At 39.4% G+C, this 19729-nt stretch overlaps 2 protein-coding genes across 2 annotated transcripts; both read right to left on the bottom strand.

The window, feature by feature from the left end:
- Positions 1-352: 352 nt before the first annotated feature.
- LOC122662034 (60S ribosomal protein L8) lies at positions 353-3189 on the bottom strand. Its single transcript, XM_043857583.1, has 2 exons — positions 2686-3189; positions 353-703 (listed from the first exon to the last, which is right to left on the bottom strand). The coding sequence occupies exons 1-2, from the start codon at positions 3123-3125 to the stop codon at positions 358-360; spliced, it is 786 nt and encodes a 261-aa protein (XP_043713518.1). The 5' UTR covers positions 3126-3189; the 3' UTR covers positions 353-357.
- Positions 3190-5115: 1926 nt separating this feature from the next.
- LOC122663399 (probable ribosome-binding factor A, chloroplastic) lies at positions 5116-11923 on the bottom strand. The gene is made up of 4 exons (XM_043859074.1): positions 11460-11923; positions 9963-10136; positions 5572-5790; positions 5116-5285 (listed from the first exon to the last, which is right to left on the bottom strand). The coding sequence occupies exons 1-3, from the start codon at positions 11865-11867 to the stop codon at positions 5644-5646; spliced, it is 729 nt and encodes a 242-aa protein (XP_043715009.1). The 5' UTR covers positions 11868-11923; the 3' UTR covers positions 5116-5285; positions 5572-5643.
- Positions 11924-19729: the final 7806 nt, after the last annotated feature.

Genomic DNA, 19729 nt, shown 5'->3' with positions numbered 1-19729 from the left:
AAAAGGGGGGTGGCGACAACCAACCCTGGCAAAATCAGTCTAACCCGAACTAACCCGACCTTATCAGGGTCAATCAGGTCTAGGCTGGGCTGGGGTCGGCAGTTTCCACTAATATTATCAATCAAAAATACCAACATAGATTTTAAAGTTACTTGAACATCATCATAATTGGTGTTCCATGAAAAAATTAATTGAATATGTATGCAACACAACACATAACAACTATCTGAAGCTTAGCAAACTCTCACTAACAAAACTTCCAAGTATTCATTGAAAGGAAGAGATGGGGAGGCAAGTATCCTGAAGAGGTTCCTAGAATATCTGACAAGGAAAATGTTGAAGAACATAATTAACTCACTAAGCAGTCTTATCAGCTTTAGAAGCCGTGGCAGCAGCTTGTCCACGAAGCCGACCAGTCCTCCTTGCAGCAATGAGACCCACCTTCTGTCCAGGAGGTGCGTCGCGGCGGACAGTACTTGCATGCCCAATGTGTTGGTGGTTTCCTCCTCCATGAGGATGCTCAACTGGATTCATGGCAACACCACGAACCTTTGGCCAGCAGTTCCTCTTCACCCTGTATTTGTGGTATGCATTACCGGCCTTGAGCATGGGTTTCTCAGTCCTACCCCCACCTGCAACTTGCCCAATCATGGCTCTGCACCCACTTGGTACAATCTTTTTGGCACCGGAGGGAAGCTTGATCCTGCCAATAAAACATACATGCAAACCCAGTCAATCAGCGACAACCATTTCACTATAGTTATTTTAGTGGATACATCTTAGGGAATTATGTGAAGTGCAAGAACACAATTTTCCAATCACATTAGAAAAACCATTGGCGATCTCTAACACATGAAGATATGTTCACTAAGGACCATGTCTCTGTGAAATCATCCAAAGAAAAAAATAAATAAAAAGGTAACCATGCACAGACACTTAAATCACTGAGATGTTTTTGTTGAACTTAGAACCAATTTTCACAGCACAGGAGATACATAAACTTGCTGAACTTGCAATAAAGTAGATTAAGACAGAAAAACCCCATGAGTAAACGAGACTTTGCTGCAGAATGAGGCAACGAAGAAAGAATAGTAAGAACTCAGATGATTGAAGATTACAATACACGTATGTGCAAGGTTTGCAACTTGGATTCCATGTAGATTTTCAACTGTGCATCATAATAGTGCACAGATATATATAAAAATTGTAATTGTATCAATCAAAAAATATAGAAATTGTTGTATGGGATAGGGTTCCCTACTAGAGAAGAAATCTGCACACTACACCAATGGCTGTCCTAAAAAAGGGTATCATCTACATGGGGCCCACATATTAAGAGCAGTAGAAAAAAAATATTAAAAAATCCATGTGAAAGGGAAATTGCACTCTGGTTTAGTGGGGAAGTTTTTCCCTTGTTTTATTGAGATATAATACAAAATTTTGGAAATGTCTCTCATTTTAAATTTCTGGTGGTGGAATCTGGACCCATGATACAACTCCTACCCATGGAGGAAACAAACCCCACCATATAAACTCTTTTCCTCACTCAATATGCCTAAATACACATCCTCGTCATGTACCAAAAAAGAAAAAGGTAAAGGAACAAAATAAATTTTACAATAGAAAGTCAAGTTTCTGGAAAATTTTCTCACTGATACTAATGAAACCTCAAAAAAATGGATCCATTGTTCCAATGAAAAACATTTACAGGGTTTGACTAAAAGCAAAAGGAAAATAGTGTTAGTCTATGAAAGCATATATGATTCTACAGATAGTCTGTTTTGATACCTCAAGAGTCAAGAGTTTCTTATTGATTAAAATTGCTCAATTAGGTTACATGTACATATAGTACTGCCATTAGAGTCCTCCTCTACCACTACTTCTATACATAGAATAGTCTGTTTTGATACCTCAAGAGTTTCTTATTGATTAAAATTGCTCAATTAGGTTACATGTATATATAGTACTGCCATTAGAGTCCTCCTCTACCACTACTTCTATACATAGAAACATAGAATCATAACAAAATAGAAAGTCTTGATGCCCAAGTTGAGTCCTATATGGAAAGAGTTCTAAATACAAGTTGAGTCCTATATGGAAAGGGTTCTTGAAGAGCTAACCAGATATATTTTCAGCTGCTATGTTTATAAAAATTTGGGAAGGAATTCCAATTTAAATTTCTGGATGTTTTCCAGAAAAGTGTCAGCATCTTGGCCCATGATATAATTGCCACCCATGGAGGACACCAACCCTAACATGACAAGGATGTATGATTCCATGTAATATACAGTAAAATAGATAACAACTGGCAAGCAAATACAAAATAAATCTTATAAATTATTGCCAAATTTCCAGAATTTTTCCCTAATCGAAACACATGGAGCAATAGGGTATACAGAAGATTGATCCAAAAGGGGAAGTGATGATAATACATGGCCAATGTGATTGATTTCTTCAAGGAAATGCTTGTTAGTTACAATTTTAATGGGACAAGAAATCCTGTGAAAATTTATACGAAATAGATGCCGAAACCCACTAAAGTAAAACCCAGAAGATTGCAGAGACAGTATGGTGATTTAAGCTATAGTCTTAAATACCGATAAAATGAGTTCAACGAATCAAGAGATCTATCATGTCGAATTTCTAAACCAGAAAAAAAGGTGAAGGAGAGAGATATAAAGAAACCTGGTCGTATCGTTATCAGGGTTATGACTGATGACGATGGCATAATCGCCAGAACACCTAGCTATGACACCTCGATCACCAACGTGGTGCTCGACGTTGCAAACTACAGCACCTTCGGGAATGGATCGGACAGGCAAGACGTTCCCAACCATTAGAGTGGCCTTCTTGCCACAGTAGACGAACTGACCAGTGTACATACCCTCAGCGGCAACGAACAGCTCCTTCTGGTGCTTATACCGAAAGGGATGACGAAAGGTGACTCGAGCAAGTGGGGCGCCTCGGCCTGGATCATGGATGATGTCCGTCACGACCCCCTTCAGATACCCATTTCTCTCTCCGAAGTCGAGGCTGCGAAAGCGAGCAGGGCCCTTGCGGTGGTGTGTGTGAGATTTGAAGACGGACCCTGCTCCCTTCCTCTGTGCACGGATCACTCGCCCCATCGCTTACCTCACCTCACCTCACCTCACTTCACTCTCGATCTGAGAAGCAAGGAAGGCCATTAGCAGGGACGAAAATAAATACGCAGGGAAATAAGCGGTATTTTTTCATTTGTTGGGGATATTTTAGTCAATCCGTAGAATATTATGTAAACCCTACTTGTTCATTCCTAGAGCAGAGAAAACAGGTCTTTTCAACCAAAAAAAAAAAGAAGAAGAGAAAACAGGTCCAAGAGTAACCCGGTTTTGGGCAAGAGGTCACTGCGTGGGCTGCACCAGTGCTGGGCCAACGAGAGTGCATACAGTGACATCAGCATAAATAGGATATTTTTATTTCATTGGGGATGGGATGGTAACTACGCACGCTCCTACACTAGAGAGCGGGACAATGAGGGACTCAGCTCAGAACATTCTCGTAGGCCTGGAAACCATCCAGATGGAATCCACGGGGCATTCAATTAGGGATGAAAATTTTCATTTCATAAGGTAGCAGTGTAATTTCGCCCTTCCCTTTTCTAGCCGCGCGCCACACAAATTGGTATCTTTTTTCTTTATTATTTTTAGTCTTTTGAGAAAAGGAAGAGAATGGCACATGGATTGGGGTCTCTTGCTGCACGAGGCTGCCCTAACTGTCCTGTTGCACAAACATAGCAAGGCACACAATGACCGCCTTACCTCTGCCTGAGCGCCTTGCCGAGTGGGGGTAAGGCGTTCATTTCATGCCTTGTTGTGTCCGCGCAAAAAGGCAATTGGGGCAGCCACACAATAGATGATCCGGATCCATGCCACATAGATTTAAATCCATTCATAAATGATTCAAAAGAGAATTTGGAAATGGGAAGCCATTCTCTGTGGAATGGTCATTTCAACCCCCCTTATAAGAGAAACCACGCAACCGTACCAGTCAACGAACCTCAAGGGAAAAAGATTCCAATAATAGGAGGGAAAAGAGAATGCAATAGTGGCAGGTTCCAATGGAATGTGGATCAGTTCAACTTCTAGTTTCTTTGTTTGATTTTATTATTTTTTGTTTTATCCGTTTCTCATGTAATAGGGAAGCTCATTTTCTTGCAACAGGCTCACCTGTTCTAAGTTTTTCTTTTGTTTGATGGGGTCATAATATATTTCTAAAATTCCACCGCCCATTGTGCATGAAGAAATAACCGCCATGCCCCCAATGCATGAAGAAAATTCCACCGCCCATTGTGCTGCTGCATGCCATGTAGCCCCTACATCCCACGCAAAGAACGGCTTCCCATTTCAGAGCTTTATCCCTTGAGGTTCGTTGACCGGTACGATTGTGTGGTTCCTCTCATAGGAGGGGCTGAAATAACCATTCCACCCCCTGTGAACAAACACACTGCCCGGATGGTATCCACCCCCTTTTTATTAGAGGCACTAGAAAACTGTATCGGGCAGGGGAACCGCAGGTGATAAAAATGTCCATCTTATTGAACAATCCGAATTCCTCTTTGTGAGTTTCAAGATCATTTTTTTTTCCTCCACAGTCTCTCTCTCTCCAAGTATCCATTTTCCGAAAAAGGCGCCCCCCCTGAAAGCGCCGCAAGCCGTTCTCCCTCTCCAGTTGAGCAGTCTCTTTGACGACCCTTCCAGAGCTACACACACACTGTGATCAGCCCAAAACTTGGCACCCGCTGTATTGAACATAGATTTGATCAATTACTGCCTGAAATATAATTCGATGCTACAAATGGGAGACTAGCGAGCAACCAAAAGCAATATCGAATGCAGGGTTATCACTCGTAGTGCCAAGGTGAGTTCGCCATTCCCATGAATTGGCCACCCCCTGCCAAATTATTTTTCATCATGTAAGTGTTGTAGCTTGGGAAGTGGGATGGCAAGGAGTTCTGTGTGATTCTAATTCACCCTCTTATTTCAGATTCATCCTGTTGAAAATTCATCTCGCTTGAGGGACTCAATGATAAACAATCACATAAAAACACAGACATTCAGATGATTGAAAAAATTGCAGAAATATTGAGGGTCACTTCCTGTTGGAGAGGTAGTGAGAATCAAATAAAAATGTGGTAAATTAAAGATACAATGTTGGCTCAAGTTCTTGTAATTGAGATACAGTATGGCCGTTGAAAACTCCATTAACGTGGATGTATTCTATCCAAGCATAAACCTGAAAGCTCCATCCTGCACAAATAATACAAACCAGTGCATTGGCAACAATAAATAATAAACAAAGAAAGAAGATTCATTACCAAGATTCCAGCTTTCTGATGCTTGAGTTGTTCTTTCCTCCTTCTGCTACATCTACTATTTTCTATTTTTAAAACTACTATAGTAGCAAATTAATAGTTTTCCGACCTTATTTTTTAGTTCAGCTTGATATCAGAAACTGGACAGCAAGATCATTGAATGGTACAGACGCTGATTGAGGCTGCTAATTTCTTCAGGATAAGTTTATGATATAACTAACCTGTGAAGCAGCGGATGGTTCACTTGCAAGGTTTGCACACACAGGCATAGTATCAAGCACCGAGGAGAGCATCTACTTGATGTACACAATGCCTTCATCTGGGTCATCCACATCCCAGTCCCTGTCATCTTCAGAAGGATAAGACGATTCTGATTGTCCTTCATCCTGATCTTCTACAGACTTTTTCTCATTCTTTAACTTATCCAATATCGCAATCACCTACCAGATATTATAATGAACTGTTAAGTGCTCTGGCAAGCCATAAATCATGCATACAGTTGCAGTCATTATACAAAAAAGGATATTGATCCATTATCAAGGACTATCCTGCTCATGCTACGAAAGGCCAAACCGTATACAACAAAGACAGAAGTATAGGTGTAACAAATAGAACATGTTTGATGAATGACATTTCTTTCAGCATAAATTATTCTAGTCACCAGAACAATCTTAGAGCAATTGAAAGGTCCAATGTAACATGAAACTCGGAAAGCCAGCTGGAAACACCCAGGCAGCTGTTGTATGGAATGACAACGAACTTTCGCAAAGACCAGATGAATCATGCAGTGCAAGGTCGCAAGAAAGGCCTTTCAGAACCAGTAGGTGCAGATATTCTTCAAGCAGGTAATGCTTTCAGAGCTCAGCTGTCCAATATAAATTTCTCCTGATTTGCTCTTTTTTAGTGAGATGCTTCCAGAGCCCAGCTGTCCCATATAAATTTCTCCTGATTTGCTCTTTTTTAGTGAGGACTTGAATTTGATGGGTAAGTAGTGCTCATTTTTCTCTCAAAGTGATTAGCAAAGATGGCCTGAGTTGCCTAACTAATGAAGATACTCAAGTGTCCCAGAAGCAGATCAAATTTTAAAGCATTGGATGTTGCAGGTTAGGTTAGCAGAAGCTTGGGGTTACGCAAAACTGGTGTTATGATTGCTGATTTTGCTGTTAGAATCCTAAAAGATGGAGTAAATAGGGAGTACCCAATGCACGAGGCTCCCGCCGCTACGGGGTCTGGGGAGGGTCATAATGTACACAGCCTTAACCCTGGCTTTCGTAGAGAGGCTGTTTCCAGACTTGAATCTGTGACCACTTTGTCACAATGGAGCAACCTTACCATTGCACCATGGCTCGCCCTCCCTAAAGGTGCAGTATAACAACCCAAAATAAGTAGAGCAACACGTAACAAGAGCAAGTACAGATTTAAATAGAGTTGTTCAGTTAGAATCAAGGTTTGTGAAGGTCTGGTAATATCATCCAAGCACAAGGCTTCTAACAGGATTCTATCACAAAACGAAGTTCACTATTCCTAATCTAAGATTTAAAAAACGAAAATCAAGGCAGATGTACATCAGTACATGTTTACTTGGGCCTTAACTGGAATTTAACAAAAAAACAAAAAAGAATACAGATAGACATCAAAATAGAACCAAAAGAACACTTAGCAGGAACGAAAAAGGGAATATAGGATCGTTGGGGAACAAGGCCTGCAAGGTGATGCCCTGACTAGCAATATAGGGTTTGCCTACCTAGAATCCAGCACGATCACTGACAAAATCTTTCAAAACACTGTTTTGCTCAATAATTCAAATAAAATATTTTCTGGCAGAATTTCATCATCTCAATCCAGATGGTACAGAAGTACTTATATCTTTTTTTGAGGTAGTTATCAATGAAACAATGGAAGGTGTTGTTTCCGGAAATTACAAGGCAAATCTGAGCCATCCATTTTTATATTTCTTTTAATCTAAACCACTTGTTCCCACTAAGAGTTGGGATAGTATACAGCAATGTGTAGAGTACTGGTACACATGCATGAACATACACAAGATGTGTGTCAATACAAATATGTGGTATTTGATTGAATTAGACTGTGAAATTTGACACATGGCTAATCTAGTCCATGTTCTCTCTATCCAACGGTCAGAATGGACATATCATCTGTCCATGTGGCAGAATATTTGTTTTTTTATATTTGGAAAAGTTAAAGACCTTTGTGACAATAATAATTAGCCTTTCTTTTTTTGTTTTTTTTTTGGAGAAGATGTTTCACATTTATCTATAGATAAGAGAAACCAAACTTCTATTCCTACATTAAACTAAATTACCCACATAAAATTTCTAGACAAACAAAGAATCTAATCCATATCTCTGACTGAAGTTTTGGTAATAATTGATGTTGGGCCCATTAAAACAGTAAATGAATGATATTTTCAATATCAAATCAACCTAAACAGGAAGTTGCAACCCTAGAGAGTTCTAGCCAAAAGAATAGACCTCTGAAAGAAAATTCTTGAATTCAGATGATTACAATCAACCAACTGCATCAATTTTTGGCTCAGGTAATCCTTTAGCTAAGAACATAGAAATTAATGTTACCTTCAAAACCGTCCATTCTTCTTCATACAGAAACTGCACTTTCCAACTGACAGAATCATGGACTACTTTGATCTCCCAACTTGCATTCAAGCAAAATATCTCTACTTGCCAACAACTAGACCCTGATGAAGTCAATCAATAACTTCTAGTGTGCGACCTTGTGGAATTTGATATGGTCGACAATGAGGTTATTGATGGAAAGAATAGTAAGAACAGTGGTGTTGACAGTGGAGATGCTGAAAATGAAAATGATACGGACGCTTTTGCCATTCATGTCCTATGTGTGGCCCCAACCCTTGAGGAGGCTGTGAACAACAAAAAGGAAGAACCTAAGGAGCTTGAGTTTGAAGTGGAGAATGTCAAAGACATAATTGTAGGCGAACAACCCATGGACACGATTGATGATTTCGAAGTCAAACACATAGAGTTTGTCATCCCACCATTCGTATCTTCAAGGAGCTGCCAGAATTCTGCTATGGGTTGAAGATGGACATGCACAAGACCAAGATTAGCCCTATACTTACTCACACTCGTGGAGAAGTTTTTTGAAGTGTGTGTGTGGGGGGGAGTTGATGCAGTATCAAACCCTCAGTTTAACTCCTAGGAAGGTCCATGTTTGAACCCATGTGATGGGTATCTTGAGGCCGATAGGTCCTGCCAGTTTCTGTCCACATAACCATCGAGCAGCAGTTTAAAATTAAAGGAAAATATTTTCTTCTGATTCAGTGAGCCCCATGGCCAGTTGTTGCATGGAGGAAGAACTGTAGTAGATACTTCCATATTTGTGGGCCCCACCCTGAACTTGTGTTGAATTTTTCATTATTGACTTGCATGGAGAAGGAAGATTTTGTGTGCTGGATTAGTTGCTATTATATTAAGTTACTATTTCTAAGTTAGAAGTTTCTATTTAGTAGTTATGAGTTAGATTTTATTTTTGCCATTAGTTTCTATTTTAGTCACAAAACAATAATTGGTTTTCAGTTACCATTTGTGATGTACTCTTAGAATAGGATATTTCAAATTTCATTGTAATCAGTACTCCCCACACAAGAGGAGAACTTTGCTGTTATAAATAAACAGGGGCTGTATTCAGACCCCAACGATATGAGTTTGAGAAAAAAGAAGCTTTGCTTTAACCTGTGAAATGCAGAACCCTAGTGGGTAACTAGGTTAAGTTAGGTGAGACCTGCTCTGCAGTTCAAGTGGGAGGCTTGAACATATCCTTTCCCAACAGAACCTCCCTTTAACTGAAAAATCAGCCCCATCTAATGGTTTGATTTACAGTTATTAATTTGGTTAGATTCTGTCTCTATGTTCTGTGTGTTAGTTCACTGCAATCCTGATTTTCTGTAGGAGTGTTAGTGTTGTCCCGTTTTAGCCTAGCCTCCCTACATTACCTGACTTGTCTGACTCAAAGCATTCCGTTAGGCTTTGGGCTTTCACCCTTTGGTGACTGCCTTCCAGCTTGTCTAAAAGCTTTTCTTTCTTCTGAAGTCTAGAATCCACTACAGTTTGATTATCTATAGGCCTGTAGCCGAACCCACACCCTTTCTTTATAATGCTGAGGACCTGCAGCAACAAACTACCTAAATTTTCCTCGATATAAGAGCTACTGGCCACTGGCCCCCAACCCCAACTGCTTCTTCAAAGAATAGTTTACAGAACAAGATAATGCATCATTGAAGGGCCAAAACCCCTTTTAATGGTTGGAACCTTTGGAAGCTCCAAATTGGAGCTACCCTGCTCATAAATGTAACATGTTTGGTTCTGTTCTGTAGATCATAACTACAGTTCACATTAATTTCTACATAGAACAGTCAATAACCACCTCAAATTTAAGAGCACAAAATATAGATCCACTTTACAATAATTAACTAATGGACAGGAAATTAAGTAGAAAAGTGTTCTGACCATAACTAGTCACCATAAACTAGTTGACAAAAGTGAACAGAGGAAAAGCCTATCCTCTGAATAAGATACCGAAGCATAAGGAAGAAAAAAGAGAACTGTAAGTTTACCCTGCTTCCTCGCTCCAGCGACTCGTCTTCAATAAAACGTATCTCAGGAGTCAGCCGTAACTTCATACGCCTTCCCAACTCACTACGAACATATTTGGCCTTTGACTTCAGTCCAGCAATAGCTACCTCTCTACCTCTTTCATCACCAAAGACAGAAACATATACTTTAACCACCTAAAAATGACAGAATAAAAAGTAACGTTCAGAACCATGAAATATATAGTTTGCTTCATCATAACCAGTATCTTCACAACAACTGAAACACATGTACCACTACCCCAACTTTAAAAATAAATAAATAAGAAGTAAAGTGCTAGTATCATGCACATGACATATTTCAAAAATCAGAAGGAAAGCTGATTCTGAAGTCAATACAATAGACATAAGGCAGCATGAAGATAAACAATCTGAGGGAACCAGAGCTTGTTCAGAGTAAAACAAAATTTTGCCCGAAGTTTGGGAAATGGAAGATGATACAGCCACAAGGATGAGTGAGATTGTCAACCATTCAGTCAAAGGAAGATCTTGGGCATTATCCCTATAAGTGGTGAACAACGTACTCGAGAGTTTTTCACAAGATCCATAGAAAGTTAATCTATGAGAAATGACTTAAATCAGGCAAAGAGATAATGAGGGATGTTGCTGCTGAGAAACAAGTACAGACGAAGGTGGAACTTCTGCCTTTCTAGTGAAAAGCAAATAAGTAAATAAACATATTGATTAAATTTTAAGTAGGGAGAAAATTTAGCTCAGTCTTTTTTAATCCTTGATCAATAAGTTTACTGGACACAGGCCCACAAAGTTGGAGAAGGCTTTGCAGTCAATGGTTTAAAATTAAGTTAATTTCTTTTGGAAATGTTCTTAGTTATTTAGGAACAACATGACTGCCAATCTTATCTGGATCTGATGTTCCTTAGAATCGCATAAAATACAAAAAACAAACATCTTCTTCTTAAAACGGTACATGTAATTGAACCCATTCACGCAATACAAGTGTTACGAATGCATGTCGATAAGGCAGTCTTTGCCCTGCTATTTTATTGGTAACATAGTTGTTCCTACCATTTTATACACTAAATCATGCAAATAAAATCTACTGAGGTTTACCAAATATATCCTGCTATCACCTATTCAGAACGAACATCACTTTTGGTTCATATAGAAACAGGCAGCCTACGAAAAGATAAATTGTAATAAGAGAAAACAAAATGTTCTGCATTCGAAATCACTATGGGTCAGGACAAGTAAATGATATTGAAATGGGTGTTAATGTCACACTTGGAATGTCAATCCTCGGAAAGCCCCTTCCCAGTGAAAACCCTTTTCAGAAAGTACATTAATGATTAACCATACAAAGTTCTGTTCACAATTGCGAAGAGAATTAAACCCTCGACCAAAAATTTGGGGAATTTCTAGGGCTGCAGAGTGGGAAATTAACACAGCAATAAAAACAACTCATAATCTGAACTTCAAGAATTGAGGTTACCATAAGTATACCTGCAAATCAGAGGAGACTTCGACGTCAGAGATGGTGGTGAGGGAGGACAAGTAACGGTCTGCACCAAGAGCGACCTCCGGGAGGACGGCGTACTGGAGAACTTTGTCGGTGAGAAGCATGTCAGATAGTTCCCTCCTTATCTGTTTTGCTACCATCTTCACCCTTCGAGGATTTGCCATGCACCTTATGCTTGTAGTAGAATTCAATGCGGAGGGGCGAAGGACACGAACGTTCTTCAACGGCGTCATTAAATGTTGAGATATTCCGGTTGTTATTGAACATGAGTCGCAGAGATTGTTGGCGAAGCTTGTTCTCCGGTGAAGGTGTGTGAGGGATAATGATAATGATGATGGAGAGAGTGGTTGTTGGTGTAGATATAGCTGATGATGAACAAGAAGATGAGGCATTTCTTTTTCCTCCTCTCTGATTTAAAAGGGGAACAGAGAGAAAATCTGTAACTAAAAACAATAATAATAGAAGTTCTCCACGATTCTTCTTCTTCTTCTTCTTCTTCTTCTTCTTCCCTTATAACTCTCCGGCTTTCTGAGCCGTGCAAGTTTGAGCTTTCGAATACAGATCAGAAACTGTATTCGAGTTATTAGACTTCGTGAATTTTAGTGATTCATAAGTTGTAGATCACCGAAACGCGAACAAAGTTTAGGAAATATTAGAAGGGTTTTCTTCCCGTCACAATGCCTAGTGAAGTATATCGCTTCCTTCATTATTTGTTAAATGACAGGCTCAGTCCATGTGATAGACAAGAGAACCCCACATGTGGAGATTCATCTTTTGTAATTTTAGCTATTTCTTCTATTTATTTTAGATTGAAATTATATAAATGACATGCGTCTTTGACATGGTTTTAGTACACGGTATCAGATCAGTTTCGGTCACTTTCAAAATCAATGCGATATTAATATGGTATCGGTACGGATCGACTGTATCAGGCAAATTTATCCCTAACTTTTCATTAAAAAAAACAGGTTTTATTGACTATTTTAACCCTTGTCTATACCGATATGGTATCGGCCAAGTATTGGTATTAGTCACCTTTAAAGGCGTACAATATCAACCATATGGAGTGATTTGATACCGATACCTCAAACCATGTTGTCCAGTTCTCTATTACATAAACTAACCCATGTTGAAATACATAAAATATCTCTTCATTTGTGTGTATTTTTTCATAAAGTAAAAGATGTACGTTGTATTTTAATTTTTAATGATTAAACTTTAAATTTGAACAATCAACTCTAAGTTTCCTATGCCCTATTATAGAGAATTTTGAGTTTATTTATAGGGATAAAGAACGCCACCTCGTCGTGGGTCTGGCATGTACCTACGCCCAGACACAACAGGACTTGAAATGATCACCCCGCTCCCATGAAAAGACAGGGATATGTTGATCATTTAGCACCCAGCTGTGTATGGGCACAGGCACACGCGCCCAAATGCATGACCGGGTGACATTCCTTTTCCCTTATTTATATTTTCTTTCTGTAAAAATAATGTAATATTCTGCATGAAATGGTGTTGGATTCCCTGGTGGCTATGAAAACCCTTGGCCCCTATTTTTATTGTGGTGTATGTATAACAAATTTGGGCTTTAATGTATCATCTAATAGCCCAACCCCTTAGTCTTATGACATGACCCATTTCTATTTTTGTTGGTCAATAAGAGTTTCTGGTTTAATTGTTTAGTATGGTTTTAGCATGTAAAAAATGGAAAAGAGAACGCCACTCGGTCACACCAGACACGCCGCTTCTACACCTTGACACAGGGGTGCAAGTGCGGTGGTCATTTCGTGTGCCCCTGTGTTAGGATGCACGGGCAGTGTGTTTGGTGCGCTCGGGTGGTGTAAACTTTCTCCCATAAAAAATATAGTTGAATGGATTATTATGCCATTATTTTTTATTTAATTACGTTTATTAGGTAAAGGTCGACGTTTATTGTGTAATAAGTTAAAGGGAGGGGATCACTGTCACGCTACGTGGCCCTACACCAACGTGAGGGCCAATGAGAGCCCGTATAGTGGCATCCAACAGGGATAGAAATTTTCATTTCCCAGGGGTGGGGCGGTCATTTCGTCCTTCGCAGACGCCACATAGCCTGACAGCCTTGTTTTTCTCAATGTTAAATGAGAAGAATCTTTCAATATTATATCAGGTAAGGGGTGGGCATGCCGGTGTTGTGCCCAATCTGAGTCTGTCTATCTCCCCCCTATGAAAATGACTCCCTGCCCTTCCCATCCCACCCTTTCCATTGGGCACAGCTGCTAGCTCTAGGAAAGCTAGCACCGTGCCCAACCCTCTTCCTATTATTTTAGATATTATGTGAAAACTATACACTTGTATTCCTTACCCAAATTTATTATTTTTATTATTATATTTGATGACAAAAAAGACAAAGGTAAAATTAAGAAAAGAGAGAAATTACATTTATCAGAGTTACCCAATTATCCGATTACTTGTAATGAGTCAATTTACCTGTACCATATAGGCTAAGGATAAGGGATCTTTATCGTCTCCATTTATCTGCCCCTCCATTTCCTCCAGGGGGGAATGGACCTCACCCGAGCAGTGTGTTCAGATAGGGGATAGGGTGGTCATTTCCGTCCCCCCAATTAGATGTAATGGAGGAAATGGAGGGACAGATAAATGGAGACGATAATTTTCCTAAGGATAAGACCCCTAACCTTGGCGAGGAGGGTATGGGAAAAACTTATACCGTAGTACCGGATCTTTATCCTCTCAGGTTCCCTGTCCGATACAGTTCGTCCGGTTCCTCTCATAGGAGGCGGAAATGATCACCTTACTCCCTACCAGAACACACTGCCCAGGTGGAGTCCACCCCTCTCTTATTAGGGGTACTAGGGAACTGTACCAGACAAAGAACGTGAGAGGATAATTTTCCCATAGCAACATAAATATATCCAAGGCCCAGTCCATATATATCCTATTTAATCCACCCACAATTTCCCTTTAACCCATATACCATTGACAATTATAGGTTGAAATACCTTACCCACCTTATTCATTGGGTAGTGAAAAATTGTGCTAATGCCCTCTAGGTTAAAGGTAAGGGCAAATAATTACCCTACCCGCAAGAACAAGGGTAAAAATCACATACATTCTTTTAAAGGTAAGGCTAAGACCACTACTCAACCCTAAGATACCCAATTTCACATACTTGCAAATCTTGCACCATTCAAGCAAAAACAAGCATGTAACTAGTGGTGAGGGGATTCTTCCTCTTGCATAGGTGAAACCATGAAAGAAAAATTTCGCCTTTGGACCAAGTTTCCCTCCACCCACGATAAATGGGGATTCCATTCATCAAGGGCCAAGAGAGGGCGGGAATGGATATTGGGAGGGTATTTTGGAACATTCTAAAACCTTAGGATTGTGAGTGAACCATCCTCTATTGGTGGAGGAAAACTTTATCCTTATTTTTTTAGCGTTCTAATAAAACATATTTTTCCCAATGAAAGTAAATCCTGTCATTTCACATTTGTACTCAAAAAATATGAAAACAACAGCAAATTTAATAATGACATAATGATAAATCATTTTCACCATATTTTATAAACCCTTTTTTACCCCTGACAGTCATTTTCTTAATCCTTTCCGAAATCAGATCCAATCAAAGGCTTGAAGGCCCAGCCCAACAATGGGTCCTTTCCCAGGCTGGAGTTGGACTGGGTCGTGTTTGTGGGCCTGGGCCGTCCTTAGTATTTGGTCCAAATGTTAGAAGTTGGGTGTCTGATTATGTGCTGTAGAAGTTGAGTTTCAGGGTCTGCGGTCAAGAGGAGAAGTATAATTGTCTGATCGTTTCCGTAGCAACCTTTTCCGTACACGTAATCACACTCGTTTACAGATGAGATTGGTGGGACCAACTTGATAAAATTAAAGAAGATGGATACAGCACCAGACAATCCTGGTCATCCATTTGGATGCTAGATAAGAATAAGTCAACACTGGTGAGTTTGCAAGTTGGTGCATGCACCCCTCAGGAGGTCATGGGATCGATTCTCCTGGATTGCATATTGTGCCAAAAAAAAAGGCACCTTTCACCCCTTCCCCCCTCCCCCCTTAGTTGTAGATTGTGGGCTTGTCTTAGCCTTCCCCTTAGCTTGTAGTTGGCCTATGGGCCCTTGAGTAGAATAGTCCAAGAAACAAAAAAAAAAAAAAACACTGGTGAGTTGGGGATCAATCAACCAGCTTGGCAACTGGGCTCACGCGGTTGTTTGTGTTTGTGTGGGTCATGGACACCTTCGGTAGTGGTGTCAAAAACTGGCCCAAACCGGTATGTTCAACCAGAACCAATTGGTTAAAGCTTGTAATTGGATTGATCGGTTAGTAACTGGCGACAATATATAAATGTGTTCATGCTTGACCTATAAGGCCCGACTAATCAAATAGCGTGGTGCCTTAAATTGTTGGAGACCGACTAGGCCTGATCAAAACCGACCTAGATCAACCAATTGACACCCCTAACTTCAGGGATGAATTGATCTCAAGTCTTAAGTGTCATCAACATAATTCAAGCAATTAAACTCAGATCGTTCGAATTGGCCGAGACTATTCCCGATTCCAGATTTCGGTTGATTCATATCAACCGATTTGTAATGTATTAATTTCTAGGGTTCAAGTCAATTCCAAACCAATTTCGACTGGATTTGAATTGGAATAGTCATCAGAGTGTCTAAACCCTTGGACAGAACACCAAAATGGACACCAAAAAGACTGTTTATATTCCTTAACAAGAACTTCCTATATTATATTTGCAAATTGGAGAGAAAATGGGGTGTTGTTCCCTGTGCCGCAGCACAGGTTGCGTTCAGGTACATGGGCGCGCAATGATCATTCTACCGCTTGAGTGGCAGGCCCATGTGCCTGGGCGTAACCTGCGCTGCGGCACAGAGAATATTCTCCCGAATAAAATTGGATTCCAATTTGGTTATTGGTGAGATCAATCATTTTGTTGGGCAAATTATGGGTTAGTACATAATTCTGTTTGAATTGACAACATGTACTACTTATGATTGGTATAGCAACTATAACACCAACAATCATATTCATATATTTATAAGCAAATGCCACCAAAGCCATTAATGGGTTTGAAAGCTTTTAATTGATTTGAAGGTCATAGAGTAATAGGTTAGGGGAAGGCGGATTCCATTATATATATATATATATTCTATAATAATATAAAAACAGAAGCTTCAAATGTGGTGGAAATCGTAGTCAGGTACATTGTTTCTTTCAAGAACACCAACTTTCATGGCCTCTTTTAAATGTACTTAAAGAAAGCCAAAAGGATAGAATAAGAAAAGGTGAGAGAGACAGTGTTGGAATGGGAGACATTGTGGGAATTGAAAGAAGTTTAACGGGGAGTGTTCTTATTAAGAGTAGTGATCATCAATGCTCTCTAGTCTCTAATTCCAACTCTCCATGTGCAACTTTATTAGTTTATTCAGAAGAACACATATAATTACAGTGAAGACTGAAACGAAAACTTCTCCTCTAATCCCGTAATCCTGTGGGGTAAAGTAAGAACATGCTCAGTAGCTAGCTTCTTCTTTATATCCAAAGCTTATAGTTCTGTGAATTCTCATATATTTTTGTTGGTCATTAACACTCCAAGCCCTGGTTTTCCTCTTGAAATTATAATTAATTCCTTAACCTACACATGCTCAGTAGCTAGCTTCTTATTTATATCCAAAGCTTATAGTTCTGTGAATTCTCATATATTTCTGTTGGTCATTAACACTCCAAGCCCTGGTTTTCCTCTCGAAATTATAATTAATTCCTTATTTTGGAATACCCATTAAAATTGAGAAATATCTCACTGCTGTGAATGGTTTTCTGTACATACATGATTGGGGTTTGGTTGCCAAGTAGTAGTAGTAGTTACTGACATTGAACACAAGGGGCGGTTCTATTATTATATATATATATATATGCTGCAGAAGAAAGCTAAGGTTGGAGGCATGGAAGGGAGAGATCAGAGATAGGAGCATGTACCTCGGGAAGGAGCAATCCAGATCAGACCTCAACTGCTACTACCACCCTTCCTTCTTATCTCTCTTTTCTCTTATATCTATATATAAAATAGGGGTACTGTTCTCTGTGCCGCAATGCAGGCACAATGACCACTCTACCCCTGAGAGGCAGATCCATATATCTGGTCACAGCCTGTACTGCGGCACAGAGAACATTCTCCCTATATAATATTAAAGGTGTTAAGGTTCAGCCTGACCGGTTTAGTCCTCACCGAACTGAACCCTTATTGGGTTGAAGTTTTTTTGGAACCAGTAAGAATTGAATGAATCGAACACACTGAGTGAAGCAAAAACCGAAACAAACCCGATAATCGGATCAAACCAATTAAAATCAAAACTTTAACAGTTTTGTTTTGGATTGGCCCAGTAACAAACCGAAACCAATTCAAACCAATAGAAACCGGATCGGACCGGATCCCACTCTCTCTATCTCTGTGGGCTTGTGGTTGGGATATAAGTTAGGGGTGTCAATACCCAATCCGAACAGATAAAACTGTCCCGAACGAGCCCGGACCACACCGGACTGATCTCTTATTGGTTCGGGTTCAGTTTGTGGATCTAGAGAGCAATCGGTTTCGGTTCGATTTGGGCTAGCCCGACGGTGCACCAATGACCGGAACCCAAATCGAACCGACCCAACCCGATAAAATACTGAGATCAAATAACTTTTATGGATTTATGTACCTATATATATATATCAGTTTTAAAAGCGTTTAGACCTGTTGAGATCAAATAAATTTAAAGGATGTTCTCTCATCCTATATGCGATCATGGTTTAATACTTTAATGCCAGGAAACTTGCTTCTGTAATAATTACTATAGAGCATCCATTGCACTAGTTTCCTATATTCGTTTATGGTTTAATATTGAACCAATTACCAACCCCAGTAAGAACTTGTGTTTAAATTCATTTACTAGTTAGATATTAATTGGGAATCTCTATACCTACTTGTTGCATTTGAAATACAATAATACTAACCGGACCTTACTAGTTAATTAGTTATATAAAATTGGTACCGAATAGAATCCAAACTGATATCAATCCGTTATTATAAATCGAAATTGACACGAAATCAAACCGCATTGAAATCGAAATCGAACATTTCTTAATGGTTTGGATTCGATTTCTATAAAAATCACACCAAAATCGAAAAACCCGAACCGATCCATTGACACCCCTAATATAAGTTCATGAGACTGGCTGTTGGGTTGGCCTTGACTGCCAGAAGAAAGTGGATGCAGAGATCTTAAAGAAGATTTATATTATAATAATCATCATCAATCATGATGTTAGGTATATGATAATATGATATTCCAGTCTCCACTCACCATTACTTTCCACCTTCCAAAAAACGTATCTATGGGCTTACAGATCAGATAAACCAAGTTTCTTCAGCTTTATTAGGTTTCTCTACATGAGTGTATATAGTCTGGTTTGGTCTGGTCTCTGATAAGTGGACCCAGGAGTCACTCACTTATTATAGGATAGGTAATGGTTTGATCGTGCGTTGACATGGAAGCAATAAACTTGTACGTGTTCTATTCGTCTTATACGTACTTGACAGTGCATTATATCCTTGTCTGTACCTTCTCAAGGTTCATGGCCTCCGTATCATTAGCAAGTAACACAATTGGGTCTCTCATCCAGTGCACATTACACGATACTAGATGTGGACAGTCGTTTTTGATTGATTATGTTTTTGTACATGAACAACCGCTGGTTCTTGATGTTAAGGTTTTACGGTTTAAGCACGAGCTAGCTTGCAATATATTTTGAATATTAAGTTTGAAATAATTAGGTTGTTGTTTCCAGTTAGTATTTATAAGAAAAACTATGGTTTTAAGTTAGATGAACTTTATCCAGTGGAAACCACCACAGCTTGATTTCTTATTCTAGTCGACTTATATTAGAACATATATTATTAGGATTATACAACATACCCAACAGTTGACTCCATGGCTTTGTTTGATATATATTTTTGGAATGCATTTTAGGTCGAGTAAATGATTTGAACCATCCTCCCATGGATGTTAGTCATTCTTGCCGAGAATAGTCCATTTCAAACGGCATTTTCATCCTAAATTAGGAATGCATACAAAACACAGCCTACAACAAATGACTTTAGTTTTACCACAAAGAGGTTGAGATGAGTCTCAAAATGGGTGGAAGGGGATACACAGATCACCTACTTGTGTTGGTATGC

Source organism: Telopea speciosissima, chromosome 5 (assembly GCF_018873765.1).
Source record: "Telopea speciosissima isolate NSW1024214 ecotype Mountain lineage chromosome 5, Tspe_v1, whole genome shotgun sequence".
Classification (NCBI taxonomy): domain Eukaryota; kingdom Viridiplantae; phylum Streptophyta; class Magnoliopsida; order Proteales; family Proteaceae; genus Telopea; species Telopea speciosissima.
The sequence above is the reverse complement of the archived record's forward strand: the minus strand, read 5'-3'. Positions and strand labels throughout refer to the sequence as shown.